At 58.3% G+C, this 11,501-nt stretch overlaps 1 protein-coding gene across 1 annotated transcript; it reads left to right on the top strand.

Moving 5' to 3' along the window:
- The first annotated feature begins 6 nt into the window (after positions 1-6).
- FDXR (ferredoxin reductase) lies at positions 7-11,332 on the top strand. The gene is made up of 12 exons (XM_010856133.1): positions 7-90; positions 872-969; positions 5,276-5,371; positions 5,570-5,692; positions 5,833-5,946; positions 6,255-6,356; positions 8,686-8,793; positions 9,020-9,104; positions 9,236-9,435; positions 9,519-9,690; positions 10,521-10,691; positions 10,825-11,332. The coding sequence occupies exons 1-12, from the start codon at positions 12-14 to the stop codon at positions 10,953-10,955; spliced, it is 1,479 nt and encodes a 492-aa protein (XP_010854435.1). The 5' UTR covers positions 7-11; the 3' UTR covers positions 10,956-11,332.
- The last annotated feature ends 169 nt before the right edge of the window (positions 11,333-11,501 follow it).

Genomic DNA, 11,501 nt, shown 5'->3' with positions numbered 1-11,501 from the left:
TCTTCCCAAGCATGGCTCCGCTCTGTTGGCGCTGGCGGCCCTGGTCGTCTTGGACTCGGACTCGGCTGCCTCCTTCCAGGAGCATCCAGAGTAGGAGCAGAGCGCCTCTAGGGCTGGGTGGGAGTTCGGGGAGGCCTGCGAACGATCCCGTGAGAAGTGGGAGCCAAGCCGGGGCAGGGCTGGAAAGGGGAGAGGGAGGGGACCAGGGCCGAGACTAGAGGGGTGCACTCATGTAGACGGAGTGGGGGCGGTGTCCAGGGGCAGATGACGGCCTGTGCGGCAAGGTGTGAGGCTGCTGGGGTGAGACAGGGGTCAACAAAGTGCGAGGGGGAGACCATGATGTCCACAGGCATGAGAAGGAGTGAATGAGGGGGATAAGGAGGTCTGTGGGGCAGGAGGAAAGTCTGAAACAGGGGTCTATATGGGTGATAGAGGGCTCTGTGGAAGGAGAGGAGTTAGAAGAGGTAAAACGGGGGATTGTGGGGAGATCCACAGGGACGAGATTGGGTGATGCCGGCTCTCTTGGAAGGTGTGGTATTCTAGCTGAGTGGGTTGGGAAAACCCAGTAAGAAAAATTAAGCAGTGCTGAGCAGTCCTGAGCACCACTTCAGGGGTGATGGGGAGTGTTGAGTAGGCCCTCTAAAGCGGGCTCTGGATGTGGCTGAGATGGGGGCTCTGGATGGACACACAACCTTTGGGGATTCAGATGGAATAAGGGACCCTGGCAAATGTCGAAGCTTCGAAGAAAAAGAGGAGGATGCATATGAGGGTGAAGCCTAGGAAACTCCATCTTCTCTTCGACATTTAAGTTGGGATTTGGCACAGGCGAGGGAGTCTTGTTCTGACCTTCCGCCCCCATCCCCCACCCTAGACTTCGGCCAGCACTTCTCCACACAGGAGCAGACCCCCCAGATCTGTGTGGTGGGCAGTGGCCCAGCTGGCTTTTACACGGCCCAGCACCTGCTAAAGGTAAGCCACTTCCCCCTGGTTCCTTTTCCCAAGATTCACCTGCTGCTTCAGTCCTAAGTGCAAGCCCCACTCCTTTGGGTTTTAAAAGCACTCCTGGATTCCTGATGGGGAAGAGGCTCCCAGCCCATCTGAACAGGACGCTTGTACATGCTTTGTCACCTGGGGCTCCCCACTCTAGGTCCTCAGCTCGGAGAGAAGTGTGTTTACCTCCTGGGTGGTGGTTCGTGGCAGACAGTTGGCTATGCTTTCCTGGCCAGGTACTCCAGGGTTAGGGTTAGGGTTAGGTTACTCCAGACCTGGAGGATAACTTTGTCCTGCCCCTCATCTTCCCTTCTTTCTCCTCTCTCTCCTCTCTGTTCCCAATATCCTGCATCTTGAGGCCACCCGCTCTTCTCAAGGCCCTCTGTAACGTTAGGCGCCTCATTGCACTCTCCTTGCCATAGTTCCAGCCCTCCCCATGCCATGCTGTTTTTTCAGCCTGCTCTCCACTCCCCATCCTACCCCTTCCCCCCACCCCATGGCCAGAGTCTCAAGGTTTATAGTAGTAGCCTTGGCGGGCAGGGCCCCAAGGTTGCTGGTTACCCTTGAAACATCGGCAGGCCTTGGTGGGGCGGGAGTCGGGGATGGGAGAGGGGTGTGGGCGAGTTCAGCTGACTGAGACATAGGACAATGACCTTGCTGTGGAGAGAAAAGAGAAAGGATGAATATATTAATTATACACTCTACTTAAAAAGTAGGGTGATCAACTTTCCCAGTTTGTCTAGGGTGTGAGGCTTTCAGTCTTAAAGCTGGGAGGGTCTTGGGGAGGCCAGGATGAGTTGGTCCCCCTGCCAGAAAGTGACCTAAGCTCACCTTCCAAGCAGCACAGGTAAAAGAGCTAATTACAGTGAAGTGACCAGTAAGAGCCTGGTAAGTGGGGTCAGCAGGAAAGTGCTTCCTGGAGAAGGTGTGTTTGAGTTGCACTGAAGGAGGCTCCCAGGCTCTGGAGAGGGGCTCCCACATGTGGGGCTTCATTACAGGCCAGTTTCCATGGGTTACGACAGACCTAGGCACTGGGAGGGAGACCAGGGATCTTCCACGGCTTGTGTAAGGGGAGCTGTGTGAGCAGAGCCTGAAATCTGGAGAGAGGGGCCTTCCAGGCAGGGTTCTCAGTGCCCCTAGTGTGAACAGAGGCTCTGCCCTGTGCCTACTTTCCCCGTGGGGGGTACTGGGGCTGGGCACTGGGGCCAGTTACAAGCTGGTCCCTGCCCACTGGGAGCTTCAGACTACCAGCTATGGTCCTGCGACAGGAACACGAGGCACGTTTGGGACAGTGAAACTTAGCTGAGTCAGGCACTGTCTACACAGCATGTCCTCACAGCATCAAGACAACTTGTGAAGCAGGTGGCATGACTCTTGCTTCAGAGGTGAGAATGCTGAGGCTGAGTGAGGCTGCCCAAGGCCCCACTGCTGAGCAGGGAAGGCCTGGTGGACTGAGCGTGGACTGTCCGATGGCAGAGCCTGCCCTTAAGGTCCACGCTGGGCCATTCAGTTATCAAGCACTGGACGCTGACATGATCCAGGACGGCTTGGCCCTGGGAACATGGGCATGAGCAGGACAGACGTGGTCGCCATGGTCAAGGACCTGACAGTCTACTTGGGGGGCTGTGGAGTAGAGAAGAGGGTTTACGTGATAGTCTAGGATTCTGATGGGCGAGGGGGCTCTGCGTACAGGTGGGACACCTAACCCAGCTGGAGGGGGTGATGTCCTTGATCTATTTCTAAAGGACAGAAGGAGGGGTGGGGGAGGAGGCCAGAGAGCCCCAGGCTCAGAGAACTAGCTGACAAACACCCAGAGGAAAGAGAATGCTGGTTTGGGGATGGGCGAGTTGGGGAGGTGGAAGGTGAGAGCAGAGGCTGGAGGAGGTGCGTGGGCCCAGGCGCCGGGGACCTGGGAGCCCCTGAGCAGGCTGGACTCCGGCAGTTTCTCTTGGTGCTGTCCATCCCCCTCTCTCCATCAGAGTCCCCTGGGAGACTGGTGAAAAGGCACATTTCTGGGCCTCCTTTCCACCTAATCAAGCCGTGACTGGGGCCCAGGAATCAACATTTGAAAACAGCATGCCTCCCTTTGTCCTGGGCGTGCAGTTGCCACAGGTGGTTGGCTTCACCAAAGGGTTTTGGGGGAGGGGGTTGAAAGCACCCTGATTTCGTTCTGGAGCTCTCTCTGCCTGCAGGGTGGGAGGCAGGGCTGGTGACCAGGAGAGCAGTGGGAGCCAGCCACAGTGGGGAGGATGGGGGTCCAATTGGACATGGTCGAGGGGAGTCAGAGAGAAACCTCAGCTTCTGGCTCGGGGTGGAAGGAAGCCCAGGAGCAGAGGGGGAGAGGTTTAGGGGAAGGGGACTGGCTTCCATCCGGATCGGTGTTTGGTGTCTCGGGTGAGCTGTCCAGGGGTCTCAGGCTTGGTAGGAGGGCTGGGCAGAAGAGAGGAGAATGTCATCAGTAAGTCCACAGGAATTTGAGGTCATAGGAGGGAGTGATGACACCTCCCCAGGGAGTGTCCTGGGCAAGGGGAGGGGGTCTCAGATTGGAAGAACCTCCGAGAATATTCTTGTTAGAGAAGGAATAGAGCAAAGAGGACCTGGGAAAGAACAGCCAGAGGGATTGAGGGACGGGGGAGAGCTAGAAGGCACCAGTGGTAAAGAACCCGCCTGCCAAACAGGAGACACAAGAGATGAGGGTTCGATCCCCGGGTCGGGAAGATCCCCTGGAGGAGGAAATGGCAACCCACTCCAGTATTCTTGCCTAGAGAATCCCATGGACGAAGGAGCCTGGTGGGCTACAGGTGGGGTCCCAAAGAATCACGACTGAATCGACTTAGCACTCATGTGAGAACTAGGAAGGAGCGGCTTCCTGGAAGAGGAGTCCGGTCCTGTGGGAGAACCAGTGAACAGGTCCAGCGGGTTTGGTCTTATGGAGGTGGCCTTGGAAAGGGCCCTGTGACCTGGAGGGAAGGCTCCAAGCTGGAAAGAAAGAAAGATAAGATGGGAAGGCAGATAGTGTATACTATTGACCTCCAGCCTAAGCAGTTTAAACCTTGTCCTGAGGCCGGGCAGCCAGGGAAGGTTCGTGAGCCAGGCGGTGAGACTCAGCCACCACAACTGCAGTGACGGTAACAGCTTTTGATTGAACACTCACAGTGGATCTCGCCCGGGGCTGAGGGTGCAGGCCTTGCTCATTGCATCTGGAGCATCACGCCAGAAGGAATGTTCCGTGGTCCAGAGAAGTTAAGAATCATTCCAGCAGCACAGAGTCAGATAGTGGTGGCGCTGGGTCAGCTCCCGCGGCTGTTGACTCCAAAACTTCAGCTCTTCAAGGGCACAGTGAGGTCGGCGGGGCGGAGGGAGGTGGTTCTAGTACTGCCTGTGGATGGCACGGATGGGGAGAGTCAGCAGGCACGGTGGGCAGTCGGGGGGCCTGGACCTGGACACAGGCAGTGGGCTTCCCAGGTGGCGCTAGTGGTCAAGAACCCGCCTGTCACGGCAGGAGACAAGAGACATGGGTTTGATCCCTGGGTCGGGAAGATCCCCTGGAGGAGGAAATGGCAACCCACTCCAGTATTCTTGCCTGGAGAATTCCATGGACAGAAAAGCCTGGTGGGCCACAGTCCATGGGGTCGCAAAGAGTTGGACACAACTGAGCGACTGAGCACACACACAGGTATAAGTTTCCAAGTGTGGGTCTCAGGTCATCCACAGGCTGGGCATTTCTAGAAGTGTCAAAGGGTTCTAGGACAGGGTTGTGTGTCACGCCTGACCAAATAGATGGAGAAGCTCTCCTGATACAGCTCCAGTGGAGGGAAAGCTGCTGCCTTCTTCGGCTGGCCAACAGTCTTGCCGTCTCAATGGGCTGATGGTCCTTGAAATCAGGCCTTGGCTGCCCTGGCTCTGGACTGCCCATCCCTCTAGTCTGGCTCTCTAGGCAGGTGAGGACAGATGGGCCTTTCTCTCTCCTGTGTCCTCAGCCCACTGAGCGGGCCTGTCCTGCTTTGCCCCGGGAAGGGCAGACTTAGCCTCTGCTTCAACCCCACCAGCGCTTCCCAGGAGGCCTGCCCATGCAGGAAATGTAGGCGATGTGGGTTCCATCCTTGGGTCAGGAAGATCCCCTGGAGGAGGAAACGGCAACCCACTCCAGTATTCTTGCCTGAAGAATCCCATGGACAGAGGAGCCTGGCAGGCTACGGTCCACGGGTTGCAAAGAGTCAGCCACGGCTAAAGCGACTTAGCATGCAAGACACTTGGCCCCACCAGCTGCTGCCCTCTCCCCCAGCACCACTCCCGGGCCCACGTGGATATCTACGAGAAACAGCTGGTGCCCTTCGGCCTGGTGCGCTTTGGCGTGGCGCCTGACCACCCCGAGGTCAAGGTGGGTGTCTCTGGGTTCAGACCGGGGGTTAAGAGACTTTGGTCAAGATGCTGGAGGGGGAGGGAGGCTCCTGGACCTCATGGGATGACCCCAGGCTCTCTGGAGGGGGCGACACCCTGGACACTGTGGGGTGAGGGTGGCATTGCCATGGGCCCTGGCTCTGCCCCACCCTCTAACCCCCCACCCTGGGCCTGGCAGAATGTTATCAACACCTTTACCCAGACGGCCCGCTCTGACCGCTGTGCCTTCTATGGCAACGTGGAGGTGGGCAGGGATGTGACTGTGCAGGAGCTGCGGGACGCCTACCACGCCGTGGTGCTGGTGAGTGCAGGCGCGTGGGCGGGGGAGGTGGCGGCTGGGGGGACGCTATGGGGAAGGAGCTGCAAGGAGGCCAGTGGGAGCCTGGGCGCTGGGCTGCCTGGCCCCTTAGCTGCCGCTGAGGCCTCTGGTTCTGTCCTCAGAGCTATGGGGCAGAGGACCATCAGGCCCTGGATATCCCCGGTGAGGAGCTGCCCGGCGTGTTCTCGGCCCGGGCCTTTGTGGGCTGGTACAATGGGCTTCCTGAGAACCGGGAGGTGAGTTTGGGGAGCCTTCTCCCGGCCTCTTCCTCCCCACTCCTCCGCTAGCTCTTGGCTCCCACAGCTGGGGGAAGGGGCAGCCACAGACCTGGGAGGTGGCTGGTGAGATGAGATATGAAGCATCAGGCTGGCTGAGGTGGGGAGGCTTCTGGGAAGAGGGGGTGATGGGTGGTGGGGGCGGGACCTGGGTTGAAACTCTGAGCGCAGAGGAGCCTGAGGCTATGCCTGGGGATGGGGCATGAGGCTGAGGTCAGCCTGACTGAGGCCCAGGCTGGGTGAGCCTCATCCCGACCTCTGTCCCCTAGCTGGCCCCGGACCTGAGCTGTGACACAGCCGTGATTCTGGGGCAGGGGAATGTGGCTCTGGACGTGGCCCGGATCCTGCTGACCCCACCCGACCACCTGGAGGTGAGTGGGTAGATCATGGGCTGGAAGGGTGGGAGTTGGGGGTTACACCAAGGAGAGGAGGCCCCTGTCTACAGGGTTTGGGCCTCGTCCCTCCAGCCTGAACTCAGTGCCTGCTTCCCCACGTGCCGGGGCAGAGGCCTTCTAAAAGGCAGCTCTGCTGCTGCTGCTGCTGCTAAGTCGCTTCAGTCGTGTCCAACTCTGTGCAACCCGAGACGGCAGCCCACCAGGCTCCCCTGTCCCTGGGATTCTCCAGGCAAGAACACTGGAGTGGGTTGCCATTTCCTTCTCCAATGCAGGAAAGTGAAAAGTGAAAGTGAAGTCGCTCAGTTGTGTCCGACTTTTAGCTACCCCATGGACTGCAGCCCACGAGGCTCCTCCGTCCATGGGATTTTCCAGGCAAGAGTACTGGAGTGGGGTGCCATTGCCTTCTCCGAAAAGGCAGCTTTACCTCACGCCATTTCCTCATCACTTTCTGCACTACGTAGGCTTTTTAAAAGGAAAAGTTCTCAGTGTGCACACACCCCTCCCCCGCTCAGAACCCTCTCATCATGCCTCCTATATGTGCACGTGCGTGCTACATCGCTAAATCGTGTCCGACTCTTTGCGACCCAACGACTGTAGCCCACTAGGCAGCTCTGTCCATGGGATTCTCCAGGCGAGAATAACTGGAGTGGGTTGCCATACCCTCCTCCAGGGGAAGTGAAAGTCGCTCAGTCATGTCTGACTCATTGCGGCTGTATAGTCCATGGAATTCTCCAGGCCAGAACATGGAGTGGGTAGCCTTTCCCTTCTCCAGGGGATCTTCCAGACCCAGGGATCAAACCCAGGCCTCGCGCACTGCAGGTGGATTCACCTTTAATTAATTTTTAAAAATAATTTCAGTTAGTTTATTTTTGGCTGTGCTGGGTCTTCGTTGCTGGGCAGGCATTTCTCCAGCTGCACTGAGCAAGGCCTACTCTCTGGTCGTGGTGCGAGGGTCTCATCGCGGTGGCTTCTCTTGTCTCAGAGCACAGGCTGGAGGGTGCGCGGGCTTCGCTAGTTGCAGCTCCCGGGCTCTAGAGCACAGGCTCAGTAGTAGTGGCGCGCAGGCTTAGTTGCTCCAGGGCACGTGGGATCTTCCCGGATCAGGAATTGAACCCATGTCTCCTGCAGCAGCAGGCGGATTCTTTATTACTGACCACCAGGGAAACTCACCTGTATTCATCTTTTAGCTCTCGGTTCAGTTGTCCCTTCCTCCAGGAAGCCTTCCAGGACCATCCTGAATGGGTCTGCCTCCCCTCCTTCCGTGGGCTCGGCTACTGTTTGTTTCAGAGCATGTTGTCACCACCACAGTGTTACACTTATTAGTGAATATTCGATAAGCCTCTCTCCCCCAGATCAGAAGCTCTGTGTGGCCGGCACCGTGTCTCTTTTGTTCACCATTGACCCTGCCTGCTATGCCCCTTGCACACTTGGTAAACACTTGTTGAATGAAGATCGTCAGCCTGGTTTGCTACTCAGTTCAGTTCAGTCACTCAGTCGTGACCGACTCTTTGCAACCCCATGGACTGCAGCACGCCAGGCTTCCCTGTCCATCACCAGCTCCCGGAGCTCGCTCAAACTCATGTCCATCTAGTTGATGATGCCATCCAACCATCTCATCCTCTGTCGTCCCCTTCTCCTCCTGCCTTCAATCTTTCCCAGCATCAGGGTCTTTTCCAAGGAGTCAGTTCTTTGCATCAGGTGGCCAAAGTATTGGAGTTTCAGCTTCAGCATCAGTCCTTCCAATGAATATTTAGGACTGATCTCCTTCAGAATGGACTGGGGATCTCCTTGCAATCCAAGGGACTCTGAAGAGTCTTCTCCAAAACCACAGTTCAAAAGCATCAATTCTTCCACGCTCAGCTTTCTTTATAGTCCAACTCTCACATCCATATTTACTACTGGAAAAACCATAGCTTTGACTAGACGGACCTTTGTTGGCAAAGTAATGTCTCTGCTTTTTAATATGCTGTCTAGGTTTATCATAGCTTTTCTTCCAAGGAGCAAGCATCTTTTAATTTCATGACTGCAGTCACCATCTGCAGTGATTTGGGAGCCCAAGAAAATAAAGTCTGTCACTGTTTCCATTGTTTCCCCATCTGTTTACCATGAAGGGATGGGACGGGTTTGCTGCTAGTTGGAACCATTTGCAGAATTGGCGGCAGTGCTCTGTCTGGCCACCAGAGGGGACAGTGTTGCCATTTCAGGCTGCCAACCTTCTCACCGCCCAGGGCCTGGACACCAGCAAATGGAGAGTCCCCTTCTATTGTCGTTTTCCAGTGACTTTAAGGTCCTCCTTTTGTGCCAGAAAACGGACATCACTGAGGCCGCCCTGGGAGCCCTGAGACAGAGTCGGGTGAAGACGGTGTGGATCGTGGGCCGACGTGGACCCCTACAAGTGGCCTTCACCATAAAGGTGCTGGGGTCTGAGGGCCAGGGGCCAGGGTCCCTTGGGAGGCGTGGCATGGCAGAGCTGCCCAGGGTGGACGAGGGGGAGCCAGGCAGGGCCCCCAGGGGCCCAGTGCCTTCCGTGGTGGTGGGTGGTGGTGGTGTCTCCCCTGGGCTGGGTTCTGGGGTGGGCTTAGGAGTGGACAGCGCTCTGGACCTGACCCTCTCGCCCACTCCCCACTCCCACCCCCAAGGAGCTTCGGGAGATGATTCAGTTACCAGGAACTCGGCCCATGTTGGATCCTGCGGATTTCTTGGGTCTCCAGGACAGAATCAAGGGTGAGGGGCCCTGGCCTGGCTCCCCAGCTCACTAGGAGGGGATGGTCTAGGTCAGAGAGGGCTGGGGGGAGGGCATGTGGGGAGAGGGCTGGAACCCAGACACGCCCTGGAATGTCCTGCGTTGCTAACAGAGGCCGCTCGCCCGAGGAAGCGGCTGATGGAACTGCTGCTTCGAACAGCCACGGAGAAGCCAGGGGTGGAGGAGGCTGCCCGCCGGGCATCAGCCTCCCGTGCCTGGGGCCTCCGCTTCTTCCGAAGCCCACAGCAGGTCCTGCCCTCGCCAGATGGGCGGCGGGCGGCAGGCATCCGCCTGGCAGTCACCAGACTGGAGGTGAGTCTCCTGTTCCCCAAAGACATCCCCGTTCTCAAGTCTCCCTACCCCCCAGCCTGGTGTTTCTCACACTCTACCCACAGGGCATTGGAGAGGCCACCCGGGCAGTGCCCACTGGGGATGTGGAGGACCTCCCCTGTGGGCTGGTGCTGAGCAGCATTGGGTATAAGAGCCGCCCCATCGACCCCAGTGTGCCCTTTGACCCCAAGCTCGGGGTCGTCCCCAATATGGAGGGCCGGGTTGTGGATGTGCCAGGTGAGAGGGCGTGGCGGGGGGACAGGGAGGCTCGTGTCTCTCAGGGCTGTTTCACATTCATTCCTTCATCAGGTGACATGTGCTAGGAAACTGTTCTGAGTCAGGCTCATGACTCAGCCCCACCCACCTCCTGGCCCTACGAGAAGTCCCCAGTGTAGCTGAGACGCCCACTCGTATGTCTGGTTATTAAATCGGTCAGGGTGCTGAGGCCTGCTCTGGGCTAGGCCAGGGCCGAGACTAGAGATTAAGCAGCAGCTTAATCCTCATCCTCTGCAAGTTAGCAGTCTGGTTAAGTACCCACATGTGCACTGCACTCAGTTGCTTAGTCCTGTCCCACCCTTTGTGACCCCATGGACTGTAGCCCACCAGGCTCCTCTGTCCACAGGGATTCTCTGGGCAAGAATGCTGGAGTGGGTTACCATACCCTCCTCCAGGGGATCGTCTCAACCCAGGGATCAAACCCAGGTCTCCCGCATTGCAGGTGGATTCTTTAATGTCTGAGCCACCAGGGAAGCCCAAAAAACCACATACCTATCTAGTTATTAATTTAGTCAGTGTTTACTGAGAGCCTACTGAAGCAAGGTGACAGGACCCAGCTCCTCCGGGGAACGCCAAGATGCAGCGACACTAAGGTGTAAGGTGGGGGGCGGTGCGTGCTGAGAACACCTGGGTGTGTTGGGGGAGACTGAGGGCAGTGGCAGCAGACGAGTGGGCCCCGCTGATGGGTGCTGGGGGCCATCCTCCTAGCATGTGTGTCCTGGGGCTCAGGCTTGCCAGGGTGTCCAGCCCACTCCCCATGCCTTCACCCTCTGTCACCCCCACACCCCCAGGCCTCTACTGCAGCGGCTGGGTGAAGCGGGGACCCACAGGTGTCATCACCACCACCATGACCGACAGCTTCCTCACCGGCCAGATTCTGCTACAGGACCTGAAGGCCGGGCACCTGCCGTCTGGCCCCAGGCCGGGCTCCGCATTCATCAAGGCCCTGCTGGACAGCCGAGGTCTGGGCCCCGTGTGAGCTCCCAGGAGGTTGGGGGGGGGTGTCTGGGGGAGGTCCCTGGGCCCGAAGGGGGCTGCTCCCCACTGGGGCAGGGGAGCAGGTAGAGGCCCTGAGCCATCTTCCCTCTGCCGCAGGGGTCTGGCCCGTGTCTTTCTCGGACTGGGAGAAACTGGATGCTGAGGAGGTGTCCCGGGGCCAGGCCTCGGGGAAGCCCAGAGAGAAGCTGCTGGATCCTCAGGAGATGCTGCGGCTGCTGGGGCACTGAGCCCAGATCCCAGCCCCGCTGGGTGCAGAGAGGAGGGTGAGCCCAGATCCCAGCCCTGCTCAGAGAAGAGAGGAGGCGCGCTGGACAGCGGAGAGGCGTCGGGGTCAGCCTGAGCGGGACTCTGCACCCCAGCTGCGTCGTCTGCCTGTCCTGGCATACAGCCCTGGCTGCCTCTTCTCCAGGGGCGTGGGAGCACTTTCTGGAGCCAGAAGGTCACTCCTGCCAGTGTGGGTACCTTTCAGCAAGGAGATAACCTTAGTTAGGGATGGAGGCAGGTACAGGCTGACCTCCGTCCCTCCTGTCTCTCTCCTGCTGGACTGTGGAGGGTCCCCGGGTCAGGAATATGCTGGAAATAAAGCACCTGCCACCTAGAGTCACTGGTTCGTGTGCGCGACTTCTTTCGAGGCCCAGGGTCACCTTCGGGCCGCAGCTCCCCTCCGGTCGCCAGGTGGCGCTGCAGAGCCAGCTCCCTGCCCCCGGGGGGACCGGTGGGGGGTTTTGGCAGCCCGGCTTCGCGCCCACCAGTCTTCCCAGCTCGGCCCTGCT

Source organism: Bison bison, unplaced genomic scaffold (genome assembly GCF_000754665.1).
Source record: "Bison bison bison isolate TAMUID 2011002044 unplaced genomic scaffold, Bison_UMD1.0 scf7180017864371, whole genome shotgun sequence".
NCBI classification, from domain to species: domain Eukaryota; kingdom Metazoa; phylum Chordata; class Mammalia; order Artiodactyla; family Bovidae; genus Bison; species Bison bison.
This window is presented reverse-complemented; position numbering and strand designations above follow the sequence as displayed.

Excerpts from the sequence above, each read along its gene's own strand:
- FDXR (XM_010856133.1), top strand. The coding sequence starts at position 12 with ATGGCTCCGCTCTGTTGGCGCTGGCGGCCCTGGTCGTCTTGGACTCGG. Across the intron at positions 970-5,275 it reads CGGCCCAGCACCTGCTAAAG|CACCACTCCCGGGCCCACGT; the intron begins GTAAGCCACTTC and ends CCTCTCCCCCAG. Across the intron at positions 5,947-6,254 it reads GGCTTCCTGAGAACCGGGAG|CTGGCCCCGGACCTGAGCTG; the intron begins GTGAGTTTGGGG and ends TCTGTCCCCTAG.